The 17,131-nt window shown below is 45.0% G+C and overlaps 1 protein-coding gene across 3 annotated transcripts in view; it reads left to right on the top strand.

The window, feature by feature from the left end:
* The window catches only part of LOC119975259 (sialic acid-binding Ig-like lectin 13), an 87,515-nt gene that overhangs the window by 63,566 nt on the left and 6,818 nt on the right, over nt 1-17,131 (top strand). For all 3 annotated transcript variants that reach the window (XM_038814951.1, XM_038814949.1, XM_038814950.1), the window contains one exon: nt 4,395-4,527. In XM_038814951.1, coding sequence (XP_038670879.1) covers nt 4,395-4,527 — 133 coding nt within the window. The remainder of the gene's footprint in view (nt 1-4,394; nt 4,528-17,131) is intronic.

Below are 17,131 nucleotides of genomic sequence, written 5' to 3'. Positions count from 1 at the left end.
CATATCATAAAGGTCCGCAACCTGCCTTTCTCCATCGAGGAAGTCAGGACAGTAACCCGTGACTGCCACATCTGCGCAGAGTGCAAACCGCACTTCTACCGCCCCGAGCGCGCACATCTGATCAAAGCATCCCGCTCCTTCGAACGTCTCAGCATTGACTTCAAGGGGCCCCTTCCCTCTAGCAACCGCAACATTTACTTCCTGGCGGTAATCGACGAATACACCTGCTTCCCCTTCGCCATTCCCTGCCCCGACATGACCACATCGACCGTCATTAAGGCCCTCCTCTCCATCTTCTCCCTGTTCGGCTACCCCGCATACATACATAGCGATCGGGGGTCCTCATTTATGAGCGACGAGCTGCGTCAATTCCTGCTCAACAGGGGCATTGCCTCTAGCAGGACGACCATCTATAACCCTCGGGGTAACGGACAGGTCGAGCGGGAGAATGGTACCATCTGGAAGACCATACTACTGGCCCTCCAGTCCAGAGATCTCCCTATTTCCCGATGGCAAGAGGTTATCCCCGATGCCCGACATTCTATCCGCTCACTCCTCTGTCCCACAACAAATCAGACACCTCATGAACGTCTTCTTGTTTTCCCCAGGAAGTCGTCCTCTGGATCCCCTCTCCCGACGTGGCTGGCCGCCCCCGGACCCATCTTGCTCCGGAAGCATGTGCGGGTGCACAAGTCCGACCCGTTGGTGGAACAAGTCCAGTTACTCCACGCTAACCCGCAGTATGCGTACGTGGAGTGCCCCGACGGTCGGCAGGACACGGTCTCCCTCGGGACCTGGCACCTGCCGGCGTGCGGCCTTCCCCCCCTTCACCACAGACCCCTCCTGTTTTGTTTCCCCCAGCGCCCCACCCAGGCCACCCCTTCCCCATCCATGGCGTCTCCACCACCAGCCCGGGTGACGGATACAGTTCAAGGACCATCGCTCCCGGACTCCAGGACATCAGCGGAACCACCACCATCAGCTGAACCAACGTCACCAACTCCACTGCGGCGGTCTGCCAGGACGTCACGGGCAACGAAAAGGCTGATCGAGTCCATTTAATTTTCAACAACACCATGGACCTTGTATGGACAATATGTATTATTGTTAAATGTCTGGGCCAGTGGGAAGCCAAACCCTTTTTTTCCCTTCTCTGGCTGCTACTCATACCACCAGTTCTCTCCCCCCCCCCCCCAGCTCTTGTTGATACCCCCCCCAGCTTCTTTCTCCGCAAGGGGTGAATGTGGTGGTATGATTAACATAGCTGCCTGCCATTGGTGCAGAACACCGGCTTACCATTGGCCCTGGTTGGTCATGTGCCTCTCGACCGATTGGTTGAGACCAGTCATGTGACGGCTCCCCGACTGGTCGAGAGGCTGAGTTAATCCCACCTCCAGGGCGAGGTATAAATACCCAGTACGCCCGGCGGTCGTCCATTTAATGTAGTCGACCGCAGGGCTAACATCTAGCTTATTAAAGCCTAACTTTTGTACAGCAACTCGTCTCGCGTGCAACATGGCGGACCCACACAGCGGGCCGGCCCCGACAATATAGGCCCCCCAGGATCGCGCGCGCCCGCGGATCGGTGGCCCCCGATTGTGAGCATGGCAGTCCTGGAGGACCCCCTCCGGTGACGGATCCCCCCGCCCCCTACCAGGGCTGCCGCGGACTGAGTCTGCAGCCGCCACTCTGAGCTTCCACCGGGTGAAACCATGAGTGAACCACGCTGGCGGTATCTTGGCCAGTTGCCGGCGGAGAATCGCCATGGGTACCTCTTTCAATGGCCCCCGACTGGCACCACGTCGACCGTGCTCGCGCGATTGGTGGTGATTCTCCGGTACCTGGAGAATCGCGGGAGCACCGTTGGACCCCATTACGGGTCTGACGCCCATTCTCCGCTCCCGCGCCCAGCGCGATTGCGGCGCAGGGACTCGGAAAATCCTGTCCTTCATATTCCTGCAATCTCCTCCAGCCCCACAACCATCCCTATCTTTTTAACCTCCTCCAGCTCCTAAAATGACATCCTTCTCTCTGTAACCTCCTCTAGCCCCTACAACCCTCCCTATCTCTGTAACCTCCTCTAGCCCCTACAACCCTCCCTATCTCTGTAACGTACTCCAGCTCTTACACCGCTCTCTATCTGGGGCTGGTTTAGCTCACTCGGCTAAGTCGCTGGCTTTAAAAGCAGACCAAGCAGGCCAGCAGCACGGTTCGATTCCCGTACCAGCCTCCCCGGACAGGTGGCGACTAGGGGCTTTTCACAGTAACTTCATTAAAGCCTACTCGTGACAATAAGCGATTTTCATTTTCATCTCTGTAACCTCCTCCAGCCCCTACAACCCTCCCCATCTCTCTATCCCCTCCAGCCCCTACAACCCTCCCTATCTCTGTAACCTCCTCCAGCCCCTACAGCCCTCCCTATCTCTGTAACCTCCTCCAGCCCCTACAACCCTCCCTATCTCTGTAGCCTCCTCCAGCCCCTACAGCCCTCCCTATCTCTGTAACCTCCTCCAGCCCCTACAACCCTCCCTATCTCTGTAACCTCCTCCAGCTCCTACTCCGCTCTCTATCTCTGTAACCTCCTTCAGCCCCTACAACCCTCCCTATCTCTCTATCCCCTCCAGCCCCTACAACCCTCCCTATCTCTGTAACCTCCTCCAGCCCCTACAACCCTCCCTATCTCTGTAACCTCCTCCAGCCCCTACAACCCTCCCTATCTCTCTATCCCCTCCAGCCCCTAGAACCCTCCCTACCTCTGTAACCTCCTCCAGCACCTAGACTTCTCCCTATCACTGCAACCACCTCCAGCCCTACAACCCTCCTTATCTCTGTAACATCTTCCAGCCCCTACAAGCCTCCCTATCTATGTAACCTCCTCCAGACCCTTTATTCCCTCCCTATATCTGTAACCTCCTCCATCCTCTACACCTCTCCCTATCTCTGTGACCTCCATAAACCCCTGCAACCCTCTCCATCTCTGCAACCATAGTGCCTCTAAAACCCTCCCTATCTCTGTTACCACCTTCAGCCCTACACCCTTCCCTATCTCTGTATTCTCACCCAGCTCCAAAACTGTGCCCCATCTCTAGAACCTCCTCCAGCCCCAACAAACTTCCCCATCTCTCAAAGCCCCTCCAGCCCCTACAAACCTCCGTATTTCTGCAACATCCACCAACCCCTGCAGCTGTCCTCATCTCTGTGACCTCCTACAACCCTCTGGCATGGTGGCACGATGGGGTGGCACCAATAGCACTGCTGTCTCCCAGCTCTAGGGTCCCAGGTTCAATTCCGGCCTTGGGGTGACTTTGTGGAGTTTGCACTTTCTCCCCGTGTCTGTGTGGGTTTCCTCCGGGTGCTCCAGTTTCCTTCCACAGTCCAAAAATGTGCAGGTTAGGTGGATTAGCCATGCTAAATTGCCCCTTAGTGCCTCCTCGTCGAAAAAGGTTGGATGGGGTGACTGGGTTATGGGGATAGGGTGGAGGCGAGTGTTTAAGAAGGGCGCACTTTCCAAAGGCCGGTGCAGACTCGAAATGCCGAGTGGCTTCGTTCTGCATTGTAAATTCTATGGCTCTATACTATGACTATGACTCCCTATCTCTGTAACCTCCTCTAGACCCTCAACCCTCACATTCTCTGTAACCTCCTCCAGCCTCTATAACCCTCCCTATTTCTGTAATGTCCGCCAGCCTTTACAAGCCTCCCATCTCTCTAACCCCCTCCAGCCCCAACAACTCTCTTTATCTCTAATCCCCTTCAGCCCCGACAATGCTGTCTATCTCTAATCCCCTCCAGCCCCTAACAACCCTTCCTATCTCCCCAACCTCCTCCAACACCTGCAAGCCTCCCCATCTCTCTAAACTCCAGCCCCTACAACCCTCCCTGTCTCTAATCTCCTCCAGCCCCTACAACCTTTTGTATCTATGTAACTGCCTCCAGCCCCTACGACCCTCCAGATTTTTGCATTCCTCCAATTTCCATCACTCCACCATTTGCTGGGCTACAGGGAGAGAGTGAAGGGGCCTAGGGAGAGTGGGGATGAAGTGGACCGAGCTTTTAAAGAGGCAGCACTGGCACGATGGGTGAATGGTCTGGATTGTCTCCTTTTTTCTCCTGCTGAAAAGTATCATCTCTGAAATCTCTGCGCTAAATGTCATCTCTCTCTCCAATCTTCCAATTTGTCCTTGTTTTCCTGAAGTCCTGACTCATCCTTTTCCCAGTTATTCATGTTCCTGAACTTAACACCATTGGATAGTTAGAAAATTAGCTGCATTTCAGACAGTGAACCAGCTACGAAAATTAAAATGTTATAATCTATTTGCAATCTCAGTTGTTGCAATCTGAACCTGTCTGATTATTTCACTGTCTTGTAATTTTGCTTTAAACTCCGTTTTCAGGCCAGTGCAAAATGGAACAAACCAGAACAGAAAGGCGAACCCAGAGGAGCAGTCTGAAATTATGTCAATGAAACCAAAGGCAAAGAAATCAAAATATGTCGAAATAATTCCTACTCGTCCCAAAATGAGCCAGGTATAACTTTCTCCATTTACTGATTCAGGTGTTGTAATTACTCCCTAGTCACATCGGTAGTATACAGGACACTAAGGTTAAAGCGTGGCTTGTTCCCACTTCTCACTCGATAAGGCTTGAGTTATTACATGTTAGAAGGATTGATCGAGCAAAGTGCTGCTGAGGAGTGAGAAAAGTTAAAAGGCCTGCCATTCACATAACTCATTCACTGTCACCACACCAGGCTGACACGTCCCCAGAGCTGCAGCATCATGTCCTCAAATTGGCTGTGGGGATTGTTGGAACTATCCCAAATTCCCTGCATTCTGGAAAAGTCTCAGCAGATTGGAAAATCATAAATATAACACTGCTCTTCAAAAAAAGGAGGAAACTATTGGCCAGTTCGACTAACATCTTCGATAGGAAAAATATTACAATCCCTTCTTAAGGAGGGATAGTCAGAAAATCATAATGCAGTCAGGCAAAGTCACCATGGTTTTGTGCAAGGGAAATCTTACTTGACTAATTTAAGAGTGTTCTTCAAGGAAGTCACAAACAAGTGGATAAAGGGGAATCCATAGATGTGGTGTGCTTGGGTTTCCCAAAGGCATTTGACATGGTGCCACATCAAAGGTTACAGCACAAAATAAGAGCCCTTGTTGTGGGAATATCAAATCAGCATGGATAATGGATTAGATAGCTAACAGGAAGCAGATAGCAGTTGGGTTATTTTCGGATTGGCAAGATATAGGAAGTCGAATACAAGAGGGATTAGTGTGGGGTATTTTTTGCTCTACTCTTTCATGGTATGTCAGCATTGCTGGCTAGGGCAGCATTTATTGCCCATTTCTAATTGCATTTAAGAGTCAGCCACATTTCTGTGGATCTGGAGTAACATGTAGTCCGGGCAACGATGGTGAGTTTTCTTCCCTAAATGACATTAATGAACCAGGTGGATTTTTACAACAATCGCTTCATTTAACTTGAGGACCAGGCTCACCAGGATGCCCAGGCAGCGGGGTTCGCTGCCATCATCAGGATGCCCCAGGTACAGGGAGTGATCGCCTACAAGAACAGGCCGTCACCGAAAGGGGTTCCACTCGATGGACGTGCAGCTAGTGTGTAGCCATGAGCTGCACATCATGCATGTACGCACCCGATACCCTGGCAGTGTGCACTACACCTTCATCCTGGCACTATTGACCATTCTTGACACCTATGAAGTGCCTCCGGGTGAGGCGTTAGCTCTTGGGCAACAGGGGCCATCGTTGCGGTTGTGGAGACCCGCTATAACAACACCCATGCTATACCCAGTGTCATGATCAAGCGGTGTTTCGCCATCCTGAAGTTACAGTTCAGGTGCCTGGACCACTCTGAAGAGGGCCCTGTCGTATAATGCCAGGAAAGCCTCACACATCGTGGTGGCCTGCTATGTCCTCCACAACATCGCACAGCAGAGGGGAGACATGCCAGAGGAGGGTGATGAACGTCAGATCTCGCCTGGGCCCAGGACACTCTAATCGCCTCCAGGTTCACCAAATAGGGGGTCTGGCTGATGGCACGAACATCCCAGCCACGGGCAACCACCAACTCCATGACCACCCGTCCTACACTATCCCTCCGCCCCTGCAACCCCCTCCGTGATTCCTGCCTGCGGATGCAGTCCCTAGATTGGTAGTCCATGGGTTGGAGGATGATGATGACCCAATCTGCAATGAGCTCTGATACTCTGCATCCATTGACAATGTCTGATTCCTGCCCACAGTAGCATTTCCAATGTCCATCTCAGTGAGCCCTGCATGCGAGCTGGCCATTCCATCACATTGTCCCACCGAACCCTTGAGGTGGCAGAGGTGGGGACAGGGTAAGAGGGAGGGGCGGGCGAGAGGGACTGGGAGAGGCAGGATACCAGGGCATGTGCGGCTCCGACCTGGGGGCCCCAACCCTTGACCACCTGCACTATCTGCCCTTCTCCAATTCCCTCCCCAGGACACACCCCAGCCAGGCTAGCGTAGCCATGCCCAACCCAGCCCAGCCTATCCCTCACACTGTGCTGCCAGAGCACCGAGGCAGTTTGAAACTTTTGTGCACAGGTATTTATTTTACAATGAACATGTGAACATCACGATGAAGGTTTGTGCCCTAGCCCCTAATGCTATCCCAGGGATTTCCCCCGCCATCTTCATTGGTGTCTACCCTTCTGGCCTTACAGGCCCAAACACTACAGCGAGGTGGATTCCCAGGCAGTACATCAGTAGTGGAGGTGGCCAGCTACAAATCTCGCCCTGTGACCTGGAGCCCCTTTGGCGACCGTCTTTTGGAACAACCGGACCTCGATGGGCCCAACTGTCACCCAGGTATCCCAATTGGGGTGGTGCCACCTTGTTCTGCCACCACCCACCAGATGCGCCAAGGACAATAGGGGGGCAAAGTCAGAGCCGCTGTGGTGTTCCATCACTGCTTCAGTGGGGATCATCAGAAAGGGCCCCACCACCTCCTCCGTCCTTGGGTGCACGATGGCCCCCCCGGTTACCCCATGGGACAGGGGTGCAACTGGAGATAACTCCCGGCGCCGGGTCAGAGAATCCCCGGGGGAGCGCAAGAATCATGCCGCCGCCCTGACGCTGGCTTCCCCATTCTGCGGCGCCGTTTTTCAGTGCCCCCCACCCCTGGCGATTCTTCGGGTCGAGTGGCCGATGGGTTTGACCCAGTCCCACCGGCGTGGATTACTCACTTCCCACAGGGGAGGACCTGGATGGTAAGTGTGCGGGGCCATCCCGGAGGAGGAGGCGGGCGATCTGACAAAGGGGGGGGACCCCCACGGTGGCCTGGCTCGTGATCGGGGTCTATCGATCGGCAGCCGGGCTGGTTCCATGGGGGCATACTTTCCTTTACTCCACTCTGGGCTCCTATGGGCTCTGCCATATTGCCCGGTGGCTGGCGTGGAGAAGGGAACCCCCGAGCATGCGCAGAAATACGCCGGCCATTCCGCTCATGCGCGGGAATTCCTCACTTGCGGGGTCCGTTGGCGCCGGAATTGTTGCCGCCGGTTTTCACACCGGTGTGGGGATATAGCCCTATTTTTAGAGAATCCCGCCCAAGGTCTCTCTCTGATCACTATCTGGCCATGAGGCCCCAACTAATTCTTACTGTGAGCCTAAAAGCTGCCCAAAACCATTTTACTTTGAATACAAAGCATAACATGGTTACCATTCCAAATTCACAGAATATTTTATAATGCTTGGTGTATTAGATTATAATACGAATTATAGTTAATGTTATACAAGGTGTGACCTTGATATAAGTGTGTATTCATGATTACCATTTATAAAGGTTATACAGAGTGAATTCACAACATAAATGTATGGCATTAATCACAGTTCAGAATGTGAACTTCCACACCACTCCCTGTATATATTTTAGTTGATGCATAGTGTTGGATAATAACAATAGCTAATAACAAAAGAGGAAGAGTCAAGTCGTCTTGACGGATTAGCATTCCCATGATAATTATCTGTCCTTCATTCACCTGGTCTAAGGCCTTGAATCGATGGGGATCATAAACAGCCTTTTGGTTTAATAAAAGCCTCATTCAGCTAGGCAATTCAGTGTGTGTGTATATCCTGAAAATGCGACAGGTTCTGTTATCTGAAGCCTGTTATGTCATCCCTGTCTGTTGCCTCTAAGACATTTTCACTTGCCAAATGGACAGATATTCCGGAGGGAAAGGTATTTAAACTTTCGGTCAGAAACCCATCAGCTATATATCAATTATCAAAACACGTTCAGTATAAATCATCAAACACCGTTCAGTATCGATAATCAAACCCTGTTCAGTATCAATAATCAAACCCTGTTCAGTATTAATAATCAAACACTGTTCAATAACAATAATCAAACCCCATTCAATATCAATAATCAAACACTGTTCAGCATTAATATTTAAAAACTGTTCAGTATAAATAATCAAACACCGTTCAGTATCAATAATTAAACACTGTTCAGTACCAAAAATTAAACACTGTTCAGTATCAATAATCAAACACCGTTCAGTGTCAATAATTAAAATCTGTTCAGTATCAATAATCAAACACCGGTCAGTATCAATAATCAAACACCGTTCAGTATCAATAATCAAACACCGTTCAGTATCAATAATTAAACACCGTTCAGTATCAATAATCAAACACCGTTCAGTATCAATAATCAAACTCCGTTCAGTGTCAATCATCAAACTCGTTTACTATCAATAATCAAACACTATTCAGTATCAATAATCAAACACCGTTCAGTATCGATAATTAAACACCGTTCAGTATCAATAATCAAACACCGTTCAGTATCAATAATCAAACCCCGTTCAGTGTCAATCATCAAACTCGTTTACTATCAATAATCAAACACTATTCAGTATCAATAATCAAACACCGTTCCGTATCAATAATTAAACACCATTCAGTATCAATCATCAAACACCGTTCAGTATCGAAAATCAAACCCTGTTCAGTATCAATAATCAAACCCTGTTCAGTATCAATAATTAAACACTGGTCAATAACAATAATCAACCCCATTCAATATCAATAATCAAATACTGTTCAGCATCAATAATTAAAAACTGTTCAGTATAAATAATCAAACACCGTTCAGTATCAATAATTAAACACTGTTCAGTATCAATAATTAACCACTATTCAGTAACAATAATCAAACACCGTTCAGTGTCAATAATTAAACACCGTTCAGTATCAATAATCAAAAACTGTTCAGTATCAATAATTAAACACCGTTCAGTATCAATAATCAAACACCGTTCAGTATCAATAATCAAACACCGTTCGGTATCAATAATTAAACACTGTTCAATATCAATAATCAAACACCGTCCAGTATCAATAATCAAACACCGTTCAGTATCAATAATTAAACACTGTTCAATATCAATAATCAAACACCGTCCAGTATCAATAATTAAACACCGTTCAGTATCAATAATTAAACACCATTCAGTATCAATAATCAAACACCGTTCAGTATCAATAATTAAACATTGTTCCGTATCAATAATCAAACACCATTCAGTATCAATAATTAAACACTGTTCAGTATCAATAATTAAACACCGTTCAGTATCAATAATCAAACACAGTTCAGTATCAATAATTAAACAGACAACAGTCTGGTGGCATGTAGCGGAGTATTAACTATTTACAGACTAGCTACTGAGTTCTCCACTGATATCACAGGAGTGAAAATCCAGATTACTCATCTTTTTGATTCTATAATTAGGGGGAAATTCTATAATTAGGGGGACAGATTCTATAATTAGGGGGACAGATAGTATCCTATGCAAGCCGGATCGGGAGTCTCGCATGGTGTGTTGCCTGCCCGGTGCCAGGGTGCGGGACATCTCTGACCGGCTTGAAAGGATATTGGAGCGGGAGGGGGAGGATCCAGTTGTTGTGGTCCACGTTGGGACTAACAACATAGGTAAAGCTAGGGTGGAGGACCTGTTCGGGGACTATCAAGCACTGGGAAGAAAATTGAAATACAGGTCCTCAAGGGTCATAATCTCCGGATTACTGCCCGAGCCACGTGCCAATTGGCAGAGGGACAAGAAAATTAGGGAAGTAAACACGTGGCTAAGGGATTGGTGTGGGAAAGAGGGATTCCACTTCATGGGACATTGGCATCAGTTTTTGAACCGGGGGGATCTGTACCGTTGGGACGGTCTCCACCTGAACCGATCTGGAACCAGTGTTCTAGCGAAGAGGATAAATAGGGTGGTCAGTAGGACTTTAAACTTCTGAGTTGGGGGGAAGGGAAAGTGAAAGCGACAGGGAGCATGGAGTTAAATGGCAAGATACGCAGGAGGATAACATGTAGGCAGGTGGATTTAAGCTTGAGGCAGACTAGGAATTCAACAAAAAGGAAGGATAACTTTGGACATCTTAGGACTTCCAATATCTGTAACGATAAGAAAGGTAGCATTAAGGCACTTTACCTGAATGCTCGTAGCATTTGTAACAAAGTAGACGAACTAATGGCACAGATCATCGTGAATGATTATGATGTGGTAGGCATCACAGAGACATGGCTGCAGGGGGTTCAGGACTGGCAGTTAAACATCCAAGGATATACAACCTATCGAAAAGACAGGGAGATGGGCCGAGGGGGTGGGGTTGCCTTGTTAGTTAAGAACAAAATTAAATCTATGGCACTAAACGACATAGGGTCGGATGATGTGGAGTCTGTGTGGGTAGAATTGAGGAACCACAAAGGCAAAAAAACCATAATGGGAGTTATGTACAGACCTCCTAACAGTGGTCAGGACCAGGGGCGCAACATGTACCGGGAAATAGAAAAGGCATGTCAGAAAGGCAAGGTCACGGTGATCATGGGGGACTTCAATATGCAGGTGGATTGGGTAAATAACGTAGCCAGTGGATCCAAAGAAAAGGAATTCATGGAATGCTTACAAGAAGGCTTTTTGGAACAGCTTGTCATGGAGCCCACAAGGGAGCAGGCTATTCTGGACCTAGTGCTATGTAATTATAGATTATAGAACAGTACAGCACAGAACAGGCCCTTCGGCCCTCGATGTTGTGCCGAGCAATGATCACCCTACTTAAACCCATGTAACCCGTATACCCGTAACCCAACAATCCCCCCACTAACCTTACACTACGGGCAATTTAGCATGGCCAATCCACCTAACCCGCACATCTTTTGGACTGTGGGAGGAAACCGGAGCACCCGGAGGAAACCCACGCACACACGGGGAGGACGTGCAGACTCCACACAGACAGTGACCCAGCCGGGAATCGAACCTGGGACCCTGGAGCTGTGAAGCATTGATGCTAACCACCATGCTACCGTGAGGCCCAGTCTGAACCAGACTTTATAAAAGATCTTAAAGTAAGGGAACACTTAGGAAGCAGCGATCATAATATGGTTGAGTTCAGTCTGCAGTTTGAAAGAGAGAAGGCAAAATCGGATGTAATGGTGTTACAGTTAAATAAAGGTAATTACGAGGGCATGAGAGAGGAACTGGCGAAAATCGACTGGCAGCAGACCCTAGTGGGGAAGACAGCAGAGCAAAAATGGCAGGAGTTTGTATGCATAATTGAGGACACTGTACAGAGGTTCATCCCCAAGAAAAGAAAGATTATCCGGGGAGGGATTAGACAGCCATGGCTGACAAAGGAGGTCAGGAAATGTATCAAAGAAAAAGAGAGATCCTATAAAGTGGCCAAAAGCACTGGGAAATCAGAAGATTGGGAAGGCTACAAAAACAAACAGAGGTTAACAGAGACAAATAAGGAAGGAGAGGATCAAATATGAAGGCAGGCTAGCCAGTAATATAAGAAATGATAGTAAAAGTTTCTTTCAATACATAAGAAACAAACGACAGGCCAAAGTAGACATTGGGCCAATTCAAACTGATTCCGGAAGGCTAGTGATGGGAGACGAGGAAATGGCTGGAGAACTTAATAAGTACTTTGCGTCTGTCTTCACAGTGGAAGACGAGTAATATCCCAACAATTATAGAGGGTCAGGGGGCTGAGTTGAGTATGGTTGCCATTACAAAAGAGATGGTGCTAAAAAAGCTAAAAAGTCTTAAAATTGACAAATCTCCTGGCCCCGATGGGCTACACCCTAGAGTTCTGAGGGAGGTAGCTGAAGAAATAGCGGAAGCGTTGGTTGAGATCTTTCAAAAATCACTGGAGTCAGGGAAAGTCCCGGACGATTGGAAGATCGCTGTTGTAACCCCCTTGTTCAAGAAAGGATCAAGACAAAAGATGGAAAATTATAGGCCAATTAGCCTAACCTCGGTTGTTGGTAAAATTCTAGAATCAATCGTTAAGGATGAGATTTCTAAATTCTTGGAAGAGCAGGGTCGGATTAGAACAAGTCAACATGGATTTAGTAAGGGGAGGTCGTGCCTGACGAACCTGTTAGAATTCTTTGAGGAGGTGACAAGTAGGTTAGACCAGGGAAACCCAGTTGATGTGGTCTATCTGGATTTCCAAAAGGCCTTTGATAAGGTGCCACACAGGAGGCTGCTGAGTAAGGTGAGGGCCCATGGTGTTCGAGGTGAGCTACTGGCATGGGTTGAGGATTGGCTGTCTGACAGAAGGCAGAGAGTTGGGATAAAAGGTTCTTTTTCGGAATGGCAGCCGGTGACCAGCGGTGTCCCACAGGGTTCAGTGTTGGGGCCGCAGCTGTTCACCATATATATTAATGATCTGGATGAAGGGACTGGGGGCATTCTAGCGAAGTTTGCCGATGATACAAAGTTAGGTGGTCAGGCAGGTAGTGCTAAGGAAGTGGGGAGGCTGCAGAAGGATCTAGACAGTTTGGGAGAGTGGTGCAGGAAATGGCTGATGCAATTCAACGTGAGAAAATGTGAGGTCTTGCACTTTGGAAAAAAGAATCCAAGCTTAGACTACTTTCTAAACGGTGAGAAAATTCATAATGCCAAAGTACAAAGGGATCTGGGAGTGCTAGTCGAGGATTCCCTAAAGGTAAACATGCAGGTTGAATCTGTGATTAAGAAAGCGAATGCAATGTTGTCATTTATCTCAAGAGGGTTGGAATATAAAAGCAGCGATGTGCTACTGAGCCTTTATAAGGCTCTGGTTAGGCCCCATTTGGAGTACTGTGTCCAGTTTTGGGCCCCACATCTCAGGAAGGACATACTGGCACTGGAGCGTGTCCAGCGGAGATTCACACGGATGATCCCTGGAATGGCGGGTCTAACATATGATGAACGGCTGAGGATCCTGGGATTGTATTCATTGGAGTTTAGAAGGTTAAGGGGAGATCTAATAGAAACTTACAAGATAATACATGGCTTAGAAAGGGTGGACGCAAAGAAACTGTTTCCGTTAGGCGAGGAGACGAGGACCCGTGGGCACAGCCTTAGAATTAGAGGGGGTAAATTCAGAACAGAAATGCGGAGACATTTCTTCAGCCAGAGAGTGGTGGGCCTGTGGAATTCATTGCCGCGGAGTGCAGTGGAGGCCGGGACGCTAAATGGCTTCAAGGCAGAGATAGATAAATTCTTGATGTTGCGAGGAATTAAGGGCTACGGGGAGAATGCTGGTAGGTGGAGTTGAAATGCCCATCAGCCATGATTGAATAGAGGAGTGGACTCGATGGGCCGAATGGCCTTACTTCCACTACTATGTCTTATGGTCTTATGGTCTAAACACCGTTCAGTATCAATATTCAGTATCAATAATTTAAAACTGTTCAGTATCAATAATTAAACACCGTTCAGTATCAAAAATCAAATCCCATTCAGTCTCAATATTCAAACATCGTTTAGTATCAATAATCAAAAGCCATTCAGTATCAATAATCAAACCCAGTTCAGTATCAATAATCAAACACCGTTCAGTATCAATAATCAAAAGACATTCAATATCAATAATCAAACCCTGGTCGGTAACAATAATCAAACCCCATTCGGTATCAATAATCAAATCCCATTCAGTCTCAATATTCAAACCTCGTTCAGTATCAATAATCAAACCCGTTCACCAGCAATAATCAAATCCGTTCAGTATCAATAATCAAGCACCGTTCAGTATCAACAATCAAACACCATTCCGTATCAATAATTAAACACTGTTCAGTATCAATAATTAAACTCATTCACTATCAACAATCAAACACTGTTCCGTATCAATAATTAAACACATTTCAGTATCAATAATTAAACTCATTCACTTTCAATAATCAAATACTGTTCAATATCAATATTCAAACCCTGTTCAGTGTCAATAAACAATCCCCGTTCAGTATCAATAATCAAGCTTGTTCACTATCAATAATCAAACACCGTTCAGTATCGATAATTAAACACCGTTCAGTATCAATCATCAAAAACCGTTCTGTATCAATAATCAAACACCATTCAGTATCAATAACTAAAATTTGTTCAGTATCAATAATCAACACCGTTCAGTATCAAATATTAAACACTGTTCAGTATCAATAATCAAACACCATTCACTATCAATAAATAAAGACTGTTCAGTATCAATAATCAAGCCCCATTCAGTATCAATATTCAAACCTCATTTAGTATCAATAATCAAACACCATTCGGTATCAATAATCAAACCCAGTTCAGTATCAATATTCAAACCTCGTTCAGTATCAATAATTAAACACCGTTCAGTGTCAATAATTAAACACTGATCAGTATCAATAATCAAACACTGTTCAGTATCAATAATCAATCTTGTTCACTGTCAATAAGCAAACTCGTTTACTATCAATAATCAAACACCATTCAGTATCAATAATCAAACACTGTTCAGGAGCAATTCTTAAACTCATTCACTATCAATAATCAAACATTGTTCCGGATCAATAATTAAACATCGTTCAGTATCAATAATTAAACACCGTTCAGTATCAATAATCAAACACCGTTCAGTATCAATAATTAAACACCGTTCAGTATCAATAATCAAACACCGTTCCGTATCAATAAACAAACACCGTTCAGTATCAATAATCAAACACCGTTCAGTATCAATAATCAATCTTGTTCACTGTCAATAAGCAAACTTGTTTACTATCAATAATCAAACACCATTCAGTATCAATAATTAAACACTGTTCAGGAGCAATTCTTAAACTCATTCACTATCAATAATCAAACATCGTTCCGTATCAATAATTAAACATCATTCAGTATCAATAATTAAAAACCGTTCAGTATCAATAATTAAACACCGCTCAGTATCAATAATCAAACACCGTTCCGTATCAATAATCAAACACCGTTCAGTATCAATAATCAAAAACCGTTCAGTATCAATAATCAAGCTTGTTCACTATCAATAATCAAACACCGTTCCGTATCAATAATTAAACACTGTTCAGTATCAATAATCAAACACCGTTCAGTATCGATAATTAAACACCGCTCAGTATCAATCATCAAAAACCGTTCAGTATCAATAATCATACCCCGTTCTGTATCAATAATCAAACACCATTCAGTATCAATAATCAACACCGTTCAGTATCAATAATCAACACCGTTCAGTATCAAAAATCAAACACTGTTCAGTATCAATAATCAAACACCATTCAGTATCAATATTCAAACCTCATTTAGTATCAATAATCAAACACCATTCGGTATCAATAATCAAACCCAGTTCAGTATCAATATTCAAACCTCGTTCAGTATCAATAATTAAACACCGTTCAGTGTCAATAATTAAACACTGATCAGTATCAATAATCAAACACTGTTCAGTATCAATAATCAATCTTGTTCACTATCAATAAGCAAACTCGTTTACTATCAATAATCAAACACCATTTAGTATCAATAATCAAACACTGTTCAGGAGAAATTCTTAAACTCATTCACTATCAATAATCAAACATCGTTCCGTATCAATAATTAAACATCGTTCAATATCAATAAATAAACACCGTTCAGTATCAATAATCAAACACCGTCCAGTATCAATAATTAAACACCGTTCAGTATCAATAATCAAACACCGTTCCGTATCAATAATCAAACACCGTTCAGTATCAATAATCAAACACCGTTCAGTATCAATAATTAAACATCGTTCAGTATCAATAATTAAACACCGTTCAGTATCAATAATCAAACACCGTTCAGTATCAATAATTAAACACCGTTCCGTATCAATAATCAAACACCGTTCAGTATCAATAATCAAACACCGTTCAGTATCAATCATCAAATACCGTTCAGTATCAATAATCAAGCTTGTTCACTATCAATAATTTAAAACTTTTCAGCATCAATAATCAACACTGTTCCGTATCAATAATCAAACACCACTCAGTATCAAAAATCAAACACTATTCTGTATCAATAATTAAACAGCGTTCATTATCAATAAACAAAACCCGTTCAGTATCAATAATCAAATACCGTTCAGTATCAATAATCAATCTCAATACTGTTCAGTATCAATAACCAAACGCCATTCAGTATCAATGATCAGACACTATTCAGTATCAATAATCAAACACCGCTCAGTATCAATAATTAAAGACCGTTCAGTGTGAATAATCAAACACCAATCAGTATCAATAAACAAAAACCATTCTGCATCAATAATCAAACACCGTTTAATATCAATAATCAAACCCCGTTCAGTATCAATAATCAAACACCGTTCAGTATTAATAACGAACCCCCATTCAGTATCAATAATGAATCCTATTCAGTGTCAATAATCAAACACCATTCAGTATCAATAATCAAACATTATTCAACATCAATAATCAAACACCGTTCAATATTGATAATCAATCCAACGCCATTCAATCAACAATCAAACCCAAATCATTCAGTATGAACAATAAAACTCCATTCCTTATCAATAATCAAACAACGTCCAGTAACAATAATCAAACTTCATTCCATATCAATAATCAAACCCAACACCATTGAGTATTAATAATCAAACCCCGTTCAGTATCAATAATCAAACCCAGCACCATTCAGTACCAATAATCAAACTCCGTTCAGTATCAATAATCAAACTCAATTCAGTATCAATAATCAAACATTGTTCCGTATTAATAATCAAACACCACTCAGTAT

Source organism: Scyliorhinus canicula, chromosome 12 (genome assembly GCF_902713615.1).
Source record: "Scyliorhinus canicula chromosome 12, sScyCan1.1, whole genome shotgun sequence".
Classification (NCBI taxonomy): Eukaryota; Metazoa; Chordata; class Chondrichthyes; order Carcharhiniformes; family Scyliorhinidae; genus Scyliorhinus; species Scyliorhinus canicula.
The sequence above is the reverse complement of the archived record's forward strand: the minus strand, read 5'-3'. Positions and strand labels throughout refer to the sequence as shown.